Raw genomic sequence first — 20,319 nt, 5'->3', positions numbered from 1 at the left:
AGACCTTGTTTGTTCTGTTGCAATTGTTAAATATATATATAAAAGTAAGTCATAGACATAATTTAGCATCAATTGTTGTTGTTGTTGTTGTTGTTGTTGTGATTCTCTTGTTGCAGGAGAAGGGAACGTGAAAAGAGAGTACTTAGGTCTTTCCGTGAACACACTCGATCAAATGAGCCACAACAGCAGGTTCTGCCAAGGTGGAAATATCACCCAAGGAATCTTGCTCACCATTGACAATTTTTCTCAAAATACGACGCATGATCTTACCAGAACGTGTTTTGGGTAGATCATTCACAACGTAAATACGTTTTGGTGCAGCGAAAGGACCAATCACCTTTCGCACTTGGAGAACTAATTCTTTGTCCAAGCCTTCAGTGGAACCGCCACCGGCAGCGCTTTCGGCACTGTTCGGCTTCAAGGTAGTAAAAGCATGAATACATTGACCGGTGAGTTCGTCTTGACCGCCTACGACAGCAGCTTCGGCGACAGAGGTATGTAAGATCAAAGCCGATTCGATTTCAGCCGTAGACAAACGATGGCCCGAAACATTGATCACATCGTCCACACGGCCACGGATCCAGATATAACCGTGCTTGTCGCGTGTCGCTCCGTCCCCAGTGAAGTAGTAGCCCTTGTAAGGATTGAGATAAGTGTCAAGGTAACGATCATGGTTGTTGTAGACTGAACGAGCCATGGACGGCCATGGTTGCTTGATAGCCAAAACGCCAGTGACCTCCTTGCCAGCTGCCGCTTCCATTTCTTTACCGCTGACTGGATCTAGAATGACAGGCTGGATACCAAAGAAGGGGAAGGTGGCGGAACCGGGTTTAGCAGCCGTAGCTCCAGGTAAGGGAGTGATAATGATGGATCCTGTTTCGGTTTGCCAGTAGGTGTCAACAACCGCGCATTGTTTGTGCCCTACTTTATCATAATACCATTCCCAGGCTTCAGGGTTGATGGGCTCACCGACGGATCCTATAACACGTAAAGAAGACAAATCGTGCTTCTCTACCCACTTATCACCTAAACGACGTAGGGCACGAATAGCAGTAGGTGCTGTGTAGAATTGGGTGACCTTATGCTTTTCAACAACTTGCCAAAAACGAGAAGCATCAGGATAAGTAGGCGTCGATTCGAACAATAAGGTGGTGGCACCATTTGAAAGGGGGCCATACACAATGTAAGTGTGACCCTATAAGCCAAAAGGAGAAAAAGAGAAAAAAAGGGAAAAATGAGCATCTACCCCTTCTCTACCGACGGATTGCGAAACAAAATTTGAAAAAAAAAAAGGTTGATCCCTTACAGTAATCCAGCCTACATCAGCCATACATGCGTAGATATCACCTTCATGGTAATCAAACGTGTATTTGAGAGTAGCTGTAGCACCTAAAAGGTAACCACCGGAAGTATGAACCACACCCTTGGGTGTGCCAGTAGACCCAGAGGTATACAATAAGAACAATGGATCCTCGGCATTGACATTCACAGGAGGACAATAAGGTCTCGCCTTGGCCATTTCTTCATGCCACCATAAATCACGACCTGCCGTGAAGGAAACCTCCTTGGAGCCGGTACGTCGATACACCAACACGTGATCTACGGTGGGAGCACTATTGTTCTTCAAAGCCTCATCCACGATACGCTTCGTAGCAATGTTTTTACCCCCACGCCGACCCTCATCAGCAGTAAGGACCACGCGAGCACCACAATCATTAATGCGGTCACGTAGGGAGTCAGCAGAAAACCCAGCAAAGACAACAGAATGAACAGCACCAATACGTGCACAAGCTAACATGGCAAATACAGCTTCAGGAATCATAGGCATGTAAATAGCGACGTTGTCACCTTTACGAACATCGAGTGACTGAAGAACATTGGCGACCCGACTGACTTCTTGTAAAAGTTCGCGATAAGTAATTTTGCGGACGTTATCAGGTTCATCGCCTTCGTGAATGATGGCAATCTGTTACAAATAGCAATAAGATTGAAATAGCGTTTAATATAACTTGTTTTGTTTTTTTGTACGCTGTAAGCGGTCTATGTTGATAGATGGTCTGGTTTGTTTGAGTTAGAGTTTTACTTTATTTGTTGATACTGTACCTTGTCCGGATTGGTCAAAGCATGACGGTCAACACAATTGACAGAAACGTTCAACTCTCCTTCCAAGAACCAGGCTACATCTCCTCGGTCCAAGCTACCACTTTGAACTGTTTCAAAGGGCTTTGACCAAGTCAATAATTCACGAGCAAGCTATTTTCCCATTCCCCCAAAAAAAAAAAAAAAAAAAAAAAAAGCACAAAAAAAAAATTGAAATTGTTATGATAAGTAAGGACATCAAAACATAAAAAAGCAAGGCGGGTGACTCTATAACACAAAGAGATACTGTACATTGCCAAAGAAATTTTGAGGATGATCTACGCTTTCTTGCCACATAGTCTTGTACTCATCAAAACTGGAAATGAAAGGCTTAGGAAGATGATCATCCTTTAGAAGTCTTTCAGGAACAGGATATACTCTTTCGTCAGCAGTGAGAGTCTCAATAGTCATAGCTTTCAATAAATGGGAGTTTGTTGGTAACAGGAATTAGATAAGAAAAAGAAGAAAAAGGGGATAGTAAAAGAAAAAGGAAAACAAAAAGCAAGCTTCCAATTTATATGTCTGAGAGATGTAAGAGAGAAAAGCTTATTCTAATATTTGATATGGATTTATGCTTTCTGTACTCACATTCTTTTCGTATTTGTTATTGCGTTACAAATTCAATGAAAAGAAACAAAATGTAATCCATGTGACGATATTATGCCGACGACGAGCAAGAATAATCGTGCTCCTCCAATGCTGACATAAGCGCTGGCCTGCGAAAGTTACGAAATTCACTGCTTATTTCTGTTTTTATAGACATAGGTGCTACTAAGGTCATACCACCATGAATTATGTCAGTAATCCTAAAGACGATCATCCTCTAACAGTGATAAGTAACATTAGAAATGGAGTGAGTAACTTACTCAGCGTAGACACTTATAAAAGTCATATGGTTATGTACAAAGGAAAAGAGTATTGGAAGGGGATCAGCGAGATTCTGGGTTCAACACGCCAACTTCTGGTATCGATACCTTCGTTGAGCGGGTTCCCTACGGGTTCAAATTGATGTGTAAGCATCTCTTGCACGTGCCATTTGCAAAAGTATCTTTCAGGGTCTTTGGAAATGTAAAGCAATCAAGTTTTACCACCCATCTTCTTTTCAATATTAATGTATCGCTCTTGAAGCGCTAAAGTATCAACAGTGGTGTTAATTCGAGCAGCAGATCTTAAATCTATAACAATCTGTGTAACCAGTGCTGAAGGAAAGGATTGCAAAAATATGTGGTAAAGGGTCGGTTTACCATGATACTCATCATCGTAAACAATATTAAAAGCTTAGAAGTAGTGCCATAGCGCTTTAGAAAGTATCAATATAAACAGTGCTTATTCGAAATGGTTATTCTTCGATCCATAGATAATGGATGTTGAAACAATCTTATATTTGCAAGCATCATTGTTTACAGAAACCAAACATGACTATATATAATGTCCATTGCAGAAAACGATCGAAATTTATTCACGGAAGCATTAAATATCAACCGAAAGAGTATTATGAAAACGAGACACGAAAAAGTGGAAAAAAGGTGAGAGTGTTTTTGACTATATCAAAAAAAAGAGGAGATCTATACAATGATTTTTGTGATGTGTAAGCGTGTTGAGTGCGCGCATTGTGTGTGTGTGTGTGTGTGTGTGAGAGAGAGAGAGAGAGAGTGTGTGTGTGTGTGGCTGGGTGGGTACGATTGGATGTAAAAAGCGAAACAAAAAGAAAAACCAACTTTAAACAATCAATACAATGATCAAGGTCCTAATGGCTCGTAACTCCAGATACGAGCACGATTATCACCTGAACCCGTAGCGAACATTGGTCTATGTCCAGGACTAGTGGCAACAGAAATAACTAAAGAAAAAAAAAATAGAAGCCCAGTAAATAGCCAAGTATAGGCTATAGATTTCCTCTCAATAATAAAAAAAAAAACTTACCAGAATTCTTATGCCCTTGAAGCATGAACTGTGTTTGTCCAGTGCGAGGATCCCAGAATTGTACACCTCTATCTTTAGAACCGGAAACAATCCAATGACCATCTGGTGTAGTTGCCACAGACAAAACAAAGTCCTGATAAAAAAGGGAAAAGAAAGTTTGAGTAAACATTTTTCCTTCCTGAAATGTAGTGCATCTGGTGATTTTACCTTGTGTCCTGTGAAAACTTGAATACAAGGACTCTTACGCTCACTGCCATATGCATTTCTCTCGTTTGTACCTAACTGCCACATCCTCAATGTCTTATCCAAACTACCACTGACCAAAGTCTTGCCATCAGGCATAAAAGCAACAGAATACACACTGTCTTTATGGCCCTCTAATCTTTCTAACAATTGACCTGTGACAGCATCCCAGACACGAACTACCTTATCCAAACTACCAGCTGCTACTAACCGACTATCAGGAGAAATGGCAACACTAGTAACACCCAGATCTTGTTGCTCCACATCATTGATGCGCAGTTCATGTAAGCAACGAATGTTTTGCCAATCCCAAATACGGGCAGTACGGTCGCCGGATCCAGACACAAGGATGCGACCGTCACGACTGAATTCTAAAGAATAAATGTCTTGTTCATGGCCGGACAAAATGCCACGAATACGTTTCTTTGCAATATCCCAAATCTAGCACGTTATTTTATAGAAGAGTAATGGTAAGTTATAAGGGGTTTTTTTTTTTACCAAAACTAATTATTTGAACTCATGAGGGTAAAAAGACTTACTCTGATTTGCTTATCCTCAGCACCAGTAGCCAAATATTTACCATCAGGGCTGAAACTGACGGAACGAATATACAAATCACCGTCACGTCCTGCACTTGTATCTTGAAGAATGCTAATTATGGAATACAAGCAACTGGTAAGTTATCTTAAGATTTGATAAGCAGCCATTCCTCACTTACGCAACACGAGTAGCTGTCACTGTATCATAAATATAGGTGGCTTGATTACATCCAGCTGCCAAGTAACGTCCATCTGAACTGAACTTGACACAACAGACGACGCTTCCATGATCAAAGGTATGAAGAAGATCAACCTTGAGATAACGAGTTGCTTTGGGATTGAACCTGTTGATTAAAAACAGCAAAAAACAAAAAATGTTGCTTTAGAAAAGGATCCTATCTGCTTGGAACATGTAAATAGAACTTACAATGCAAACCAATCTTGACCCTCTACTTTCATATTGGCAGGTACACTTTCGGGATTGATATCACCAAGTGCTTCAGAAGGTTGCGATAATTGTTGCTGTTGCTGCGTTGATGATGGCGGTGGCGGGGGAACTGAAGTTGGAGGAAGAGGTCCACCAGCTCCAGACTTTGAAGGAACTACAGATGAAAAAGAAAAAGAGTCAGAAGAAAGCATAAATGACTAAAGATATAGTGCAGCTCGCTTCGGAACTTACGTTGTGATGAAGGTGGAGGAGGAGCATTCGAGGGTAAGGGCGAGCCATCGTTCATATAAGGTGTACCAGAAGCAGCGGAATGCGCTGATTGAGGAGGTTGTGGTTGCTGAGGAGGCCCGTTGGAAACAGATGGGTGAGGGGGGCCATTAGTTGGAGGAGCAGCATGGCCTGTGTTAGAGGGTGGATACGAAGAATGGTGCTGTGATACTGATGGCTTGGACTCCATTAATGAGGGTGGTGGAGGGCCCTGTTGCGGTTGTTGCGGCTGTTGATAACCTGAAGGACCTATTGGAATACAGCACATAGCAAAACAAACAATTTTTTTTTTTTGTTTTTAGCGAAATTTTCTCGTATGATAATTCTTTCACTGTTTGCCTTAGCAATAATGATTGTTATATTACCATTATATCCATTGCTTACAGGTGCTGAAGAGGGTGGTGGCGGCCCTCCAGCACCATGCTGGTGTTGTTCCAATTGCGACCGGAGTCTAGCGATTTCCTCTTCATACCTAATACATAAGAGTACTGTTGAATAAGCTAAGCTCGAGAGTTCAACCAGTAAATCGAGTTGCTTACTGTTTCTTAATCATCTGTTGTGTTCTTTCCAAGTCCATCAAGTTTTGCTGAAAAATTTTCATCTCCTGAATTTGACTGTTCACTGTTTTTAAAAAAGTTCGACATTAGCCATTTATTACGCGTTTCTTTCTTTTACATTGTTCTCATAAATCACTCACTTTTATGCTCATATTCGTCTCTCTGATTTTTGCAAACAATCACTTCTTGAGCGAGCTGATCGTACTCAGATTTGATGGCATCTAGCAATTCTAATAAACGACTGGCAGTAGGTGGTGCTCCTCCCATAGGTCTATGATTGTAAACTGACATTTCTGGATGGGTGCTAATGAGAAAATAACCTTGTTATCTATTTTTTTAGCTGGACCTGAGTTCTATGTCTGTCGGATAAATGTGAATGGTTTCCTTATTATGTTCGATAGAAAGGGTAAAGAAAGCTACAAAATAAATATCTGGTTCCGGTTCCAAATAGGAAAAAAAGAATTTAGAAAGAAAAGAATAAGAGGGAAAAAGGGAGATGAAACTGTGAACCCAGAAACAGAAAAAAAAAATTAAAGCTAAGGTTCTGGGTTCAGCAATAGTGTTTTTTGTAAGTTCAAAAAGATTTTCAGAATAGAATTCAAACGTTTTCCCTGGCCAATCAAAATTGTTATATTTCCTTTAAATATTCTATCTACCAATCGAAACTTCCTGTTACTATTCAATTTTTAAAAAGTGAAAGGCATATCAAATGTATTTGAAGTATAAGGCTCTTTCCCGCTAAACCTTACCCAACTGCCAAATTAAGCAATTTCCATAAACAACCCCTCCCTTTTTACTATTTCGATCAGGTTACAGTTTAACAAGTCTATTACTGAAACGTTCTTTTTCCTCAGGGTGCTGACTTGAGTGCATTATTACAATCCATTATCAAGCAGCCCTTTTATTGAAATGCACTGTCCTCAATTTAGTCTTACTGACATATCTCAAGTTCTAGAGGACTGTAGCTAGCATCAACAACAATGGTACCTCCAATAAAAAACTCAAAATTTATAAACGCAAGGACCAACAACGGCCGTACAACAGACGTAAAATTGATCTCTCAACTGTTGAGCATCTTTTGGCAGCACTATACCAATGAAGGATGCAATTCACAACCACACTATCGACAATGAAAGCTTGCAGGAAACTAGATGATTCACTAAATGATAATCCCTTTGCAAGGGGACAGACTCAAAGGAAGAACTGCTTCTTTCATGGCTATTAAGCGTTATCTCTAATTTACACGAAACGACTATTCGCTCTGGATTCAAGCAAAATAGATAGGATGGCATTTATCCATAAACAATGGTGATGAACTGCAATGCCAGTTGAATTTCGGTCAAACGAATAGACTTAGAACTTGCACGTAAATCAAACAACAAGCACGCGCGCGAAGAGGTGGCTTGCTTGAATGCTCGTTCTCACAAGCATCCGGAGCAGGAGCACTACCATTTTTAATGCAATAAGCCATACATGTGATAGATAGGTCGCATCACATTTAAGTTAAGCTTGATAACTAACTTTATCATTTTCATGGATCAAACTGCTCCTCTTGAAAAAATGATGTGAGTATTACAAGTGCTTAATCTATAAATGAAAGAAGAATACGCGCCTTAGAATTCAGCAGAGCAAAATTTAAACTGTTGTTTGTTACTCCACATAAGTACTGCCATTCGGACTATTGAAGTAACCAGTTATAAACAGTACAAGTCTCTCTTGTGTCATCGATAGATAAACGATGCAGGTTGATTTGTTGTACTTTGAACATAGAATGGCCTAAACTAAAGGCAATAGCCTATGTTATGCTATTCTCACATTTTTGAACATTCATAGTAAAAGCTCATCAGTGCTGTAGTGTTGACCAGGTTGAACAGCAAGAACCGTCATTATTAGTATGACGTGTACTATGAGTTTTTTTAAAGAAAAACTTCAGAGCTAAGTCTAACAGACAGCGCCAGGGTCACTAAAGTGATCAGCAACAGCCTTCTCTCCACCTCACGTAAATTTAGTCAAAAGAAATGACCCACATATACATAGGTCCATAGATATGCAGATGTGTAAAGGCTGTCGAAATGCAAGTTAAGTTACTGAAATTCCCAGTACTTATGGAGCTATTCAAAACAATAGCGAAGCGTAGTATGCTGGATTACATAAATCTGCCTATTTATGCATATACTGCATGCTGGAGAAGCATCGTCAGTTTTGTAGTTTTGCTCATGACCTTGTACACAGTTGCTAAGGGAGAAATCGTCTTCAAACATAATGTTATTAATTGTGGGATCAGAATTTTTCTCACTATCACTGTCGGTTGAAGCTCTCACCAATATTGTTGACAGGGTATCAAAAGCAATCTCTAATTCCTCAGCTTAATTAAAGCTGCCACGGAGGAAAGAGTTGTTTTTCTCTCGATGGTTTTTTTGTACCAGGCCAAAGAAGGGTGTGAATAGGGACGTCCAAAGGATCGATGTCCTTTTTATAGCAAGTGGAGCAATGGAGAGCCTGTAGCTAAGCTTGATGTGCCCTTCTTATTGACATTTCTGCACTATGTGGCACTGGCAGAAGGGAAATGATCGGTTTTATATCAGTTAATAATGTGTGTTAGATTCAGGTATGGAAAGGTGCACAGGATGGATCATTTGTTTTCTGTAAAACAGCAATAAAAAGACAGAAAGAACAGCATGGACAAAACTCAGCGTTTAGACATCTTGTTGGTAACGGTGCAAACATCAATAATTTTACCACGGGGAGAGAAACTACCGTGAGGACGACCTACAAGGCCTCCCTCTTACAAAGCAAAAGGAAACTGGGACAATTTCAAATTCACAATTTTGGCTTATTGACTATGGCTGCACAGAAGGAAAAAGAAGAACTGCTCTATGTAATTGTGCATCATTTTCAGTGCTTTTTTTGGATTATTATTTAACGTTACATATACATTGGGAAGCTATTTGTAACAACTAACATTTGTGTTGTCATCAATATAATATTCTCACAATACTTGGATGTCCAAAGAAAGACCCGCCTAGGGGTCAAGGCGGACAGAGTAGACTCCGTAAAGACGGAAAAGTGATGAAAATTGGGAAAGAGCTACACTGCGGACTTTGTAGAGGCATTTGCCTTACAAAGCTGATTCCTTTAAGCATCTTTCATTCGTCAAGCAACTTCTCTATTCGTTTCCCCTCAACCGATAATATCAGAATTGTGGTCTATTCATTACAGACAGAATCCGAACCCTCAAATAGAATAGACGAAATACGTTCATATACAACCTCAGTGGGTTACCCTGACACATCACTTTTATTTTTGAGTAAATGACAACTGGACAACAGTTGAATGGTTTTAAATATGACGATTTTGTGCCAACAGAAGGCATTTTATGTCCTATATGTACATTGAATTGTCAATCTCTGGAAAATTTAAATAGGGTACACAAAACATAATAATGTTAGTCCTTTGAAAGACACGACGACTTCTCTTGTGTATTATATCGAGTATAGTGCATTTACCTAACACAAAATCGCTTTTTGTCTTCTCCGTTGAAACACAAATTTTCGCAATAGCATTTAGATATTGAACATAGTGAAGAAGACTCGAAAGGAGCATTATTATCGTGGTTAAAAAATGCACATAAGAAAGTAGCAAATTCACTATCAGCAACTGCGACAACAACAACGGCTGCAAGGTTGGGTTCTTCGCCTTCAACTCCTTCTTCGTCCAACAACTACTATAACAACAAGTGGGTGGATCCTCCCCTCATAAGCTTTCAAGGCCTCAGCTTTAGTAATTCGAGTCCAAACTTCTTCGTATCAGATATCGATAAACAAAATGAATATGTCACACGAGATCATTGGCAACGTGAAACGGGCAATGATAAATGTAATATACGAGGATGCCGCAAGATAGTAGGAAAAGCTGGTTCAGGGAAGCAACATTGCCGAAAGTAAACCCTAAAAGCTGTGATAACTCTGCCGTAACCAGCAACAAAGTTATTGATTCGCTTTATTGTACTCTTTTAGATGCGGTAGACTATTTTGTGATTTGCATACTCAATACGAAATCAAACTTAACAAGCAAGCACAGCATGACCCTGAGCATGGTATATGGTGTAAAGTGTGTCTCAATTGTTTCGTGCATCGAAAAGGTTATTTAGAAACAGCAGGTGTGACGAGGAACAAGACAGATCTGCTTGTGAAGAGAAGAGAAAAGACAATCGACAGAGTGCATTTAGAATGCAATCGGCTAGAGAAACGATTGGAAAAATTGGCTATCATCCATCAATCGACTGATATGAAAAAGCTCTCTTCAGCCTTATCAACATCCTCAGTCTTGAACAAGACTTACAAATCGAATGGCTTATTGTCACCCTCGAGTACCTCAATAAATAGCTTAGCCATGGATAAGTCAGACTCAACGTCTTCGAGGGATAGTTTAGGAAGTATGCTTTCCCCAAAGTCGTCATTCGTGTCGAATCCAAATAGTATTTTGAGTATGAAGCTAAAATATCGAGGTAAAAGAATTAGAATATCATTTGGGTCAGGTCATTTGGTCAGTTCATCGCATTGACAGGGTTTTTTTTTTTTTTTCATTAACAGATGGCGAACAATCAGTTATAAAATGGGAAGATGATGCATCAGTGAGAGCCTGTCCTTATTGTGAGTAAGTATTATTATAATTACTATTCCATGACATCTAACGGCAAGTTTGAATTGAATTCAATTCATTTGGGCGCATATAAAGGAGCATATTCACTTTGATCAATCGAAAACACCATTGCCGTCTATGCGGCAAGGTAGTTTGTGGCAATATTAAATGTTCGAAAATGATTCCCTTATTTACAGACATGTCATCTGGTATGTTAAAGGTAATAAATAACTGATTTCATAGTGCTTCTCTGATTTACGGTATACGTTTTGATTCTACTCTTATAGATACCTTTGACGACACACCTGTTGGCGATACCCGTGCATGTCGTGATTGTCAGAGATACGTTTTTAGGCGGAAATTGCGAAACGAAGAAGCATCCAAGCCCTTGCCTATATTCCAACTGTATAGTCAACTAGCAATTGCAAGGGAAAACATCGAAAAGATGCTACCTAAGTTTCATGATGCAATACTGCTTCTAGAGTGAGTTTTCTATACAGTTGAATGATTTGAAAATACTGTTTCTTACAATCGCTTACATTAGGAAAAAAAACATAAAATCGCATTCACATGATATGTTTGTCAAAGCTGCTAAAATTCGAAAGACATTGCTCGACAACTTTACGCTATATGATGCACTGGCGAAATCTATCAGAGCGTTACCAGCTCGATCATCATGTATGAAACGATTGCAGAACAATATATGTACTGCAGCCAACCTTTATCTGCAACAAAATATGTTGCCCCTACAAATGTTACCGCGCATCTTGAAGACATCAACAGCAACAGAAACAACTAATAGCAAGAAGAAAAAGAAACAATCATCTGAGAAACTTGAGTTAGAAACACAATTGCAGACGTATTTAGAACAATATAGTTTAGTTGAAGGTTTTATAAAAGAAGCGAACGCAGAAAGGAAATACGACGATGTAAAAACGTTAAAAGCAAGCTTGGACGAACTACTGATTGAAATTAAGCGTTTACAACAATTACTTGGTGGAGATTAGATAACCATGATTAGGAATAGTTGCACAAATAACTGTCCAAGAAGGTTTAGTATCCTGTATTCTACGTTTTACGTTTTATTCCCCGCAAAAATGGGTGGGAGCATAATTTTGAATTTGATTATATAATAAATTACTCCCTTTTTTGAAATCTCTTTACGACTTTTGATCAGATCTTTCACGACATTAACAAAATATGCCAAGCACTAAAGGAGAGGTATTCAATATAAAAGATATTTTAAGGAAGTTGAATTGTTGAGACTCACACCAAAATGTTAAGCTTGAAATTGATTGGGATTTGAATGTATTAGAGTTTTGGGATGCAACCCTTAGCAGTTTTAAAGTAATTCATTGTCTTTTCAGTGTGTGAATGCCTGCGTTAAAAGAAGCACTACTTACATAACTTTGTGTTATAATAGAGATGTCATGAAGCAAAAGAGCAGTACACAGATTCAAAGCAAGTTACTGAAGACCTGCTGAAAAATTTACCACTTAAGTAAAGTGACAATATCTCTTCTCTACGACAGTTGCAGTCAATTTTACATTTCATTTACAAAATTGTCTCTAATTGATAGGCAGCAAAAGTCGATAAAGGAATCAGCCACTACAGTAACCAAAAACATGGACCTAGGTACCTCTCCATTAACCATATTCGCCGATAATACTACTGACGAGGCTCGAGAAGTGGATGAAGAAAACGACGATGAAGAAGCTGAAGAAGAGCAACTAGCAGTAGCAGATAAGGAATACAATATCGTCCACGGCGAAGAAGAAGACCAGTTTCAAGAGAATGAACGTAATCCAAAGGCAAGATCAGAGCATTGGATTGAAGAAATTGACAAAGATATCGGGAGAACAAAATCATACAGTGAGAAAGGACAGACTAGCAGAAGTAAACGAAAAGCTGCGGCAATCTCGGCAACTGACGACGAGTCATGTATACGCATGAAACCCTCTGTTGAAAATGCTTCAAAAGAAACAGAGAAACAAACAAAAAGATCAAAGAAAGGAAACGATGCAGATAGAGAACATAAGAGGTTACAGCAGCAACTAGGGCAACAACAATATAATGACTTATCAGATAATTCTTATTACCAGCAGAATGATGAACAGCAATATGCATATACCAACCCTGACGAACCAGCATCCTATGCGGCGCCCATGCCACCACCTCCGCCTACGAAAGACCAAAGCGAGGACAGTGCTCTATCGAATTTGATGATGGCTTGGTATTATGCAGGTTATTATACAGCAGTTTATCAGGTAATAGTAAAATCTTCACTGACCCATTTTCCTTGCATTAACATCTCTTTTCAATAAGTCTAGAAGAGAATTTCAAAGATAGTCGTTGGTTTAAGTTACCATATCTTTAATGAAAAGTTAACAATCATCATTGAAGAGCAAACATTATCTTGGTTTGGTCTTACTCTTAATTCTCACTTTGAAATAAACTGCAACAATGTGCATAATCAAACCTTTGCCCCCCGTTGTTAACACACTGTCAAATTTTTCAAAAACGAACTAGAAAATAGATACATTCTTTGACAAAATGATGATTCATCTTTTATTTCTTTCATGAGCATTTAAACTAAGAAAGACAGTTATAAAATGGACTTTGAGTAAAATAGCTCAGAATGAAGGGTAGTTATAGGGCTAAACAAATTAATATTCTTCAACATCTTCGATTTCAGAATCACCTAATGAATCAGAGCCAACTTCCTCATAATCCTTCTCAAGGGCAGCCAAATCTTCACGGGCTTCAGAGAATTCACCTTCTTCCATACCTTCACCAACGTACCAGTGAACGAAAGCACGCTTAGCATACATAAGATCAAACTTATGGTCAAGACGAGCCCAAGCTTCAGAAATAGCAGTAGTGTTGGACAACATACAAAGAGCACGTTGAACAGTAGCCAAATCGCCGCCAGGAACAGCAGCGGGAGGACGGCAGTTGATACCGACCTTGAAACCAGTAGGACACCAATCGACGAATTGAATGGTACGTTTGGTCTTAATACTGCTGATGGCAGCATTGGTGTCCTTGGGAACAACATCACCACGGTACAACAAACAGCAAGACATGTATTTACCATTACGAGGATCACACTTGACCATTTGATTGTTGGGTTCGAAACAGGCATTAGTGATTTCTTGAACAGAGAGCTGCTCATGATAAGCCTTTGCTGAAGAGATGATGGGAGCGTAAGTGACGAGAGGGAAGTGAATACGAGGATAGGGGACCAAATTGGTTTGGAATTCATTCAAATCAACATTAAGGGAACCATCGAAACGTAAAGAGGCAGTGATAGAAGAGACGACTTGAGCGATCAAACGGTTCAAGTTGGTATAAGAGGGACGCTCGATGTCCAAGTTACGGCGACAAATGTCGTAAATAGCTTCATTATCGACCATGAAAGAGACATCAGAATGTTCCAAAGTGGTATGAGTAGTCAAGATAGAGTTATAAGGCTCAACGACGGAAGTGGCGACTTGGGGAGCAGGGTAGACTGAGAATTCAAGCTTAGACTTCTTGCCATAATCGACAGAAAGACGCTCCATCAAAAGAGCACCGAAACCGGAACCGGTACCACCACCGAAGGAGTGGAAGACCAAGAAACCTTGGAGACCGGTACAGTTGTCTGCTAATTTACGAATACGATCCAAAACGGAGTCGACCAATTCCTTACCGACGGTATAATGACCACGAGCGTAGTTGTTGGCAGCATCTTCCTTACCAGTAATAAGTTGTTCTATTTTGTGATGTATAAATTAAGGGGTGCAGATTTGTATGAGTTTCTCATGTGCTCCCTTATATTTTCCAAGCAAAGTGAAGACTGCAGGTAGCAATCTTTAGTCCAAAAAAACTTACCAGGATGGAACAATTGACGATAAGGACCAGTACGAACTTCATCAACGACAGTAGGTTCCAAATCCACCATGACAGTACGAGGTACGTGCTTTCCTGAGCTAGTTTCGCTGAAGAAAGTGTCGAAGGAATCATCACCTGTGTTATGTTCATCAGGAATATGACCATCAGGTTGAATGCCATGCTCAAGACAGTAGAGTTCCCAGCAGGCATTACCAATCTGGACACCGGCTTGACCAACGTGGATAGAAATAACTTCTCTCATGGTACTGTTAAAAGAGTAAGGTTCGGTATATGTAGTTTGTCTTTTATAAGGGTGTTTTAAAAAATTGTTTATTCTAAAGTTAAGGAAGAATAAACAACAAAGAGATTTATGGATAGGGGAAGAAAGAAGAAAAAGAAAAACTTGAGGGGAAGGGACAATCTTTGACGTGCAAGAAAAAGAGAAAAAAAAAAAATTCTCCAGCAGAAGATGTTAATTTAACTAATTTAGTAACCGCACCAATCAACTCGAATAAATCACGATGTACGTTTTCAGGAGCTGAAATCTCAAAAGATACACGGTGCAAATAGAACAAAATAGGAAGGGGATTACTTGACATGTTGAAGGCTGTTCAACACAAGATTCTAAACCAGATTGCAAACTATTGATCTAAATGGCATTCGCTGAAATACATTTCATCGAACGTTGAGAAGTTAGTTCGTTTACACGACGTAGTTTTATGTATTCGTAATGTTGCGATGAAAAGTCAAGTATAATCGTTGTATTTACAATAAGATTCATACTGACAATTCGACAATCATAGTTGTAGTGAATGTTTATTAATAAATATTAATGAAGAGGTATGAACTAATATCATAACAAGGATATAGTAGTCTGCAAGCATAATTTGTGAGAATTTGGTTGTGTTTCGTTGGATGCAAATGCTTCGATGAAAATTGTTTTGATTTAAAGGTTATATGAGGATTGACCGTTCTGCTCATCAAGAGTTATTCACTCTCACTGCTGCTGCTACTACCATCATCATAAGCCGCGAGCAGTGATAACGATCCTGCTGGCGTTATTTTCTTAACTGCTTCTGTACTGCGCTTGTCCTCTTTGGGACTCGTTGTTACTTCAGTTTTGCTCTTTTTCTTCAATGGCAACCCATCTGTTTCGTTCTGCTTTCCTTCATAGGAGTTCTTTCTTGGACTGCATCCTTCACTATCGTCTTCTTGCTTTCTCTTCTTCATGATTACTGCTCCTGCTTTTGTTAAAGTGCTTTTCTTTACTGTTGCCGCTTTAAGACTACTTTTCGCTGCCTTCCCTTTATCATTGATATGCGTTGCCGCTACAGTTGCTGGTAAAATTGCCTGGGCAGGAACCATTATGGAATTTTGAGCTTGGCGAAACTCTTCTAATTCTAGCTGCTCTTTTAACTTTCGTTGACTTTCTATCTTTTCTTTCTCTTCAGCGAGAATTTTAAAGTATTCAGCTTCGTCTTCATCGATGCGTTTGATATGGTTAGCAAAACGACTCTCTTCTGCAAATTTTTCTTCCTTCAACAATTTTTGCTCTTGTAGGCGCTCATATAAAGTGCGTGGGTCATACTCCTCTTGAACAACTAATATTTAGTATAGTATGCATGTAGAAATAGTTGTAGATCTACTATACTACTATATGTAACTAGAGAAATGGGTTGATAGGTATCTTCTAGTTACCTTCACTTTTTGTGCTATTTGTTTTTAGTTGTTTCTCTTCGTCGTTTTCTACAATTGCACCAGTAACGAAATTCAACGACATTTTATGAAACTGATTGCTTGATTGGGAAGTAGATTACCACTTTCAAGTGAGCTTTTCTGTCTTTCCATTTCCCTGAGAATATCAGTCACAAATGACGTAGCAAAACAGAGAACAAAAAACGTCGATTTTCAGATTCCTTTTTGATTTCTAGAAAAAAGCGTGACATAAAGTAAAGAAGACTTTGTAAACTTTTTCACACTCCTTTTCTTTCTCATCAATATCAAAAAAACAAATGCCCAAACTACCTGATGACCTAGAAGACTTTGTAAGCAAGGAGGTTGCTTCTTTGTAAGTTTTTTACAAAGTGATCATTTGACCGTAGAATGTTTCCTAACTAATCTTTGTTTGTCTCCGAAACTTAGGTGCGATGCTGATCCTTCAGTTTTGGCTCAATATATAGTTGCTCTAATTGGCCCAGGGGATATGAATGATGATCTGAGAAATAGCCTTAATGATAAACTAAACGAATTTTTTGATGACCGTAAGTTGGTTTTTTCTTTTCAAAACGGCGTGTATGGAAAAGGAAAGTTCAACCATTTTTTAACTGTTGCCATTCTATTATACAGAAACTCTCCCTTTTATTGACCGTTTATTCACAAAGATCAAGGGATCTACTTCTGAATCAACTACCACAGCATCAGTTACAGAAGCAACTCCATCTTCTTCTATGCACAGCGTTGAGAACGAAAACAAAGAACGTAACCGTTATGACTTGTCAGACGATGAGGACGATGATCGTAACTTCAAACATAGACGTCAGAGAGCTGAAACTGCATCTACCACGCCTCCCAGAGACAACCGCAGCTCATATAAACGCCGTTTAGACGATGATAATCGTAATGCTTATTCGAAATATCATCGAACAGACGATAGAAATGATAATCAATTTCACGACAATAGATATAACAGAGGAGGCAATAGAGGTATGAGAGGACGTGGTGGTATGGATCGACGTGGGCAAAACAGGCCTCAATGTAGAGATTACAATGGTAAGACTGTCAAATTGCCCTTTTAAACTGTGATTTTTTCAAGTATTTCCGCTGTGGAATGTTTCCTAATTGTCATTTTTATCTATTGATAGAGAAAGGATTTTGTATGAGAGGAGATATGTGTCCTTATGATCACGGTTCAGATAGAATAATTGTCAATGACGGTACTAGAGGTTTCTCCTCCCCTAGCGGGCCCACTCCAGCTATGGGTCGTCCACCTCAGCCTCCCCCTTTCTTCGGTATGCCTGGTTTGGCAACAGATGCTTATGATCCCGAACGGTCTGGCATCTTACCTCCAGCAGCAAACAATATCGGAGGATTTATACCTCCTGCTGGTTTGATACCCACACAGGAAATGTTTAAGAATATGATGATGATGAACAATATGCGCGGCGGTGGCGCTGGCGGCAGAGGCAGTGGACGTGGAGGAGGGCCAAATCGCGGTAACCGCGGCGGATATTCATCTCGACATCATCCATATCAACACAATGCGTCAAACTCTAACAACAATACGCTGACGGTTGAAAAGATTCCTGTCGAAAATTGTCAAATTTCCACCGTCAACGACTTTTTCGCTAAATTCGGTACAATTACAAACATCAGTGTTCAACCAAATCTTCAAAAAGCTACTATTCAATTCAGTACACATGCTGAAGCACAGAGAGCTTATAGTTCACCAGATCCTATTTTTGATAATCGTTTTGTAAAAGTGTATTGGGCTAAAGAGGATCCAGCTGCAGCACCTGCCTCGCCTGCTAATGCTACTTCTGCTGTACAACAGCAACAATCGACAATAACACAGTCTAAAGCAGTAAATGAACCTGATCCTGAACTAGTAGCTGCTCGTGCCGCTGAATTGGCCAAAGCGAGAGAAGAACAACAAAAGAGTAAACAAGAACATATTAAACAGATTTTAGAAGTTCAAAAAAAACGGGAAGCTCAATTACAGCAACAAATTGACGAGCAAAAAAAATTGTTAGAGAAACTCTCAAACAATAGCAGCAACATGACACAGGCTGAAAAAGCAGATTTGCTGGGTCAATTGAAAAAAATTCAGGGAGATATTGATCTTTCCAGAACAGCAGTTGCAAAAGGCAATACTGTACAACAGAATGCTGTTGCTACTGACACCACAGCTGATGTTGCGACAGAAGAAGGAGCAGCTGGCAAAGTATTAACTGAAGATTTAAAAAAGGAACTTGCTCGTCTGGAGGCAGAGGTAATAGCAAAGACTTTTTCACTTGGAAATTGATATGAATAAGGGACTAATGCAGGCTATTGGATCCAATGTTTGTCAGGCTGCACAACTTGGCATTCAGACGCCAGGCTTCCGAGGTGGTCGTGGAGGTTATTATGGTAGAGGGGGACGAGGTGGTGGCTGGCCACGTATGAGAGGCGGTTTTACAAGAATGACATTAGATAACCGGCCTAAAAAGTTTGTTGTAAAGGCTATACCAGCAGAGGCTACTGAAACTGATCTACGTCAACACTTCGAGGTATAAATGGAGTTGTATAACTTTGAACGTGCATTAAAGAAGAAGGATTTTTAACTTTTTTCTCTTTCCATCTCGCTAGCAATTCGGCAACGTTACAGCGTTTGATAAGAAGGACTCAGAATTGTATGTTCAATACAGTCAACGATTTGAGGCTGAAAAAGCTATGGCAATGGGTCAAAATTTTCCAAAGGGTGCATTGCAATTCGAATGGGTTACAAACGAGGCAGATCCCAGCACTAATCATGCTTCAGTATCCATTGACAGCAGCCCTGCTACTAGCAACAGTACAACTGAACCCCCGTCTTCCAAATAAATTTCCTTCTTCTCATAGAAGAATTTAATGTACTGTACATAATATTGAAGGAAGAGAAAAGAAAAGGATGTCATTGTTTTATTTTTTATATTATCCCCATTTGTATTTCCTTGGTATTATCATTTACATTTTATGTTGCATATAAATTATAAAGACGATGGTTTTCCGTTTGTTCTCGTATATAATAAATGATCGTATTATTGTTTGCCTAAATTTCATGGATTTTAGGCTGCAAACTCAAGTACTTCTTTTGGATGGAGAAATGCAAGCCAATCTGAAGCTGTGTTTGGTAATAATCCCATTGCATTCACTTTATAAATGCCCATAAGAATAGTAACTAGATGAAGGCCTATAAACGTTAGTTTAGGAGTCAATAAATCAGCACCTGGCAGTGTCTTGGCTTTTCCTGTTGATTCAAAACGACTAAAGGCTATTTTTGCCATGGTGTTAGCAATATCAGAATTCTAATGCTCCTCGTATTACCCTGTTGTCTTTTTCATAAAATATTTACTCTCTTGAACAGACATGATAGCCTTGATGGGTTGGAAGAAAAGCATGGCTGTCACCATGACTGTGAAAATTTGCAGACTTGTTCCCGACATATAAATCATGATAGCGTTCATAGGTATACTTTTAGCTGGACCCATAGCGACATCCCAAGCTCTCTAAAGAAATGTACAACCGATTTGTGAATGCTAAGTCCTGTATCAATTATTGTAGTTTTGTAGGAATGTATGTCAACCTTCACTTTAAGAGTTACTTGAAGTTCATCGCGATTGGCTTGGCTAAGCTGACGGTATGTTCTCTATAATAGTGTTGTTGAATATCTCCACAATAGAATTGATAGCCATATATCATTCTCTGTTGATGTATGCATTACCTCATTCTTATCAAATTTTGATAATGCAGAAGGCTCAAAACCTATAGGGTTATCAACTTTACAACTAAGCGTAATGATGCATTCGAAAGTCAACATTAAAGTTGAGTGATCTCTGCGTTCAAGTACTAGTAGTTATAGTTGTGTTTTAAGCTGCGCTACACTAACCTGTTAGATGCGTTAAGTGAACTAAAATCTACAGACCATTTAGACATCGTTTCTAGGACTGATTCG

General features: G+C 39.3%; 8 protein-coding genes across 8 annotated transcripts; 3 read left to right on the top strand and 5 right to left on the bottom strand.

The window, feature by feature from the left end:
- Window positions 1–72: 72 nt before the first annotated feature.
- BDF20DRAFT_997233 (acetyl-coenzyme A synthetase) lies at window positions 73–2,668 on the bottom strand. The gene is made up of 4 exons (XM_053085436.1): window positions 2,392–2,668; window positions 2,104–2,253; window positions 1,307–1,966; window positions 73–1,195 (listed from the first exon to the last, which is right to left on the bottom strand). The coding sequence occupies exons 1-4, from the start codon at window positions 2,548–2,550 to the stop codon at window positions 143–145; spliced, it is 2,022 nt and encodes a 673-aa protein (XP_052940595.1). The 5' UTR covers window positions 2,551–2,668; the 3' UTR covers window positions 73–142.
- An 897-nt stretch (window positions 2,669–3,565) lies between these two features.
- Window positions 3,566–6,640, bottom strand: BDF20DRAFT_967392 (WD40-repeat-containing domain protein). The gene is made up of 10 exons (XM_053084981.1): window positions 6,257–6,640; window positions 6,099–6,180; window positions 5,925–6,031; window positions 5,524–5,808; window positions 5,272–5,446; window positions 5,024–5,188; window positions 4,845–4,956; window positions 4,270–4,746; window positions 4,063–4,195; window positions 3,566–3,979 (listed from the first exon to the last, which is right to left on the bottom strand). Exons 1-10 carry the CDS (start codon window positions 6,405–6,407, stop codon window positions 3,879–3,881), a joined length of 1,788 nt encoding a protein of 595 aa, XP_052940594.1. The 5' UTR covers window positions 6,408–6,640; the 3' UTR covers window positions 3,566–3,878.
- Window positions 6,641–9,427: 2,787 nt separating this feature from the next.
- BDF20DRAFT_909129 (FYVE zinc finger-domain-containing protein) lies at window positions 9,428–11,764 on the top strand (the record flags this gene model as incomplete). The annotated part of the gene is made up of 7 exons (XM_053083554.1): window positions 9,428–9,541; window positions 9,677–10,056; window positions 10,133–10,623; window positions 10,709–10,772; window positions 10,854–10,966; window positions 11,045–11,240; window positions 11,302–11,764. 7 exons carry the CDS (start codon window positions 9,428–9,430, stop codon window positions 11,762–11,764), a joined length of 1,821 nt encoding a protein of 606 aa, XP_052940593.1.
- Window positions 11,765–11,909: 145 nt separating this feature from the next.
- On the top strand, window positions 11,910–13,256 carry BDF20DRAFT_844138 (uncharacterized protein). Its single transcript, XM_053079600.1, has 5 exons — window positions 11,910–11,978; window positions 12,042–12,104; window positions 12,181–12,257; window positions 12,337–13,024; window positions 13,083–13,256. The coding sequence occupies exons 1-5, from the start codon at window positions 11,958–11,960 to the stop codon at window positions 13,104–13,106; spliced, it is 873 nt and encodes a 290-aa protein (XP_052940592.1). The 5' UTR covers window positions 11,910–11,957; the 3' UTR covers window positions 13,107–13,256.
- A 41-nt stretch (window positions 13,257–13,297) lies between these two features.
- On the bottom strand, window positions 13,298–15,054 carry BDF20DRAFT_844135 (tubulin alpha-3 chain). The gene is made up of 2 exons (XM_053079599.1): window positions 14,631–15,054; window positions 13,298–14,511 (listed from the first exon to the last, which is right to left on the bottom strand). Exons 1-2 carry the CDS (start codon window positions 14,890–14,892, stop codon window positions 13,424–13,426), a joined length of 1,350 nt encoding a protein of 449 aa, XP_052940591.1. The 5' UTR covers window positions 14,893–15,054; the 3' UTR covers window positions 13,298–13,423.
- A 563-nt stretch (window positions 15,055–15,617) lies between these two features.
- On the bottom strand, window positions 15,618–16,410 carry BDF20DRAFT_831381 (N-terminal domain of NEFA-interacting nuclear protein NIP30-domain-containing protein; the record flags this gene model as incomplete). The annotated part of the gene is made up of 2 exons (XM_053078443.1): window positions 15,618–16,231; window positions 16,329–16,410. 2 exons carry the CDS (start codon window positions 16,408–16,410, stop codon window positions 15,618–15,620), a joined length of 696 nt encoding a protein of 231 aa, XP_052940590.1.
- Window positions 16,411–16,642: 232 nt separating this feature from the next.
- Window positions 16,643–19,456, top strand: BDF20DRAFT_919850 (uncharacterized protein; the record flags this gene model as incomplete). The annotated part of the gene is made up of 6 exons (XM_053084655.1): window positions 16,643–16,698; window positions 16,773–16,891; window positions 16,977–17,399; window positions 17,492–18,618; window positions 18,674–18,895; window positions 18,975–19,456. The coding sequence occupies 6 exons, from the start codon at window positions 16,643–16,645 to the stop codon at window positions 19,206–19,208; spliced, it is 2,181 nt and encodes a 726-aa protein (XP_052940589.1). The 3' UTR covers window positions 19,209–19,456.
- BDF20DRAFT_909124 (uncharacterized protein) lies at window positions 19,433–20,300 on the bottom strand (the record flags this gene model as incomplete). The annotated part of the gene is made up of 5 exons (XM_053083553.1): window positions 19,433–19,638; window positions 19,720–19,873; window positions 19,951–20,013; window positions 20,089–20,152; window positions 20,254–20,300. The coding sequence occupies 5 exons, from the start codon at window positions 20,298–20,300 to the stop codon at window positions 19,433–19,435; spliced, it is 534 nt and encodes a 177-aa protein (XP_052940588.1).
- Window positions 20,301–20,319: the final 19 nt, after the last annotated feature.

Source organism: Mycotypha africana (assembly GCF_025528875.1).
Source record: "Mycotypha africana strain NRRL 2978 chromosome Unknown BDF20scaffold_1, whole genome shotgun sequence".
NCBI classification, from domain to species: Eukaryota; Fungi; Mucoromycota; class Mucoromycetes; order Mucorales; family Mycotyphaceae; genus Mycotypha; species Mycotypha africana.
Note: the sequence above shows the minus strand (reverse complement) of the source record. Positions and strands in the feature narration are given on the sequence as shown.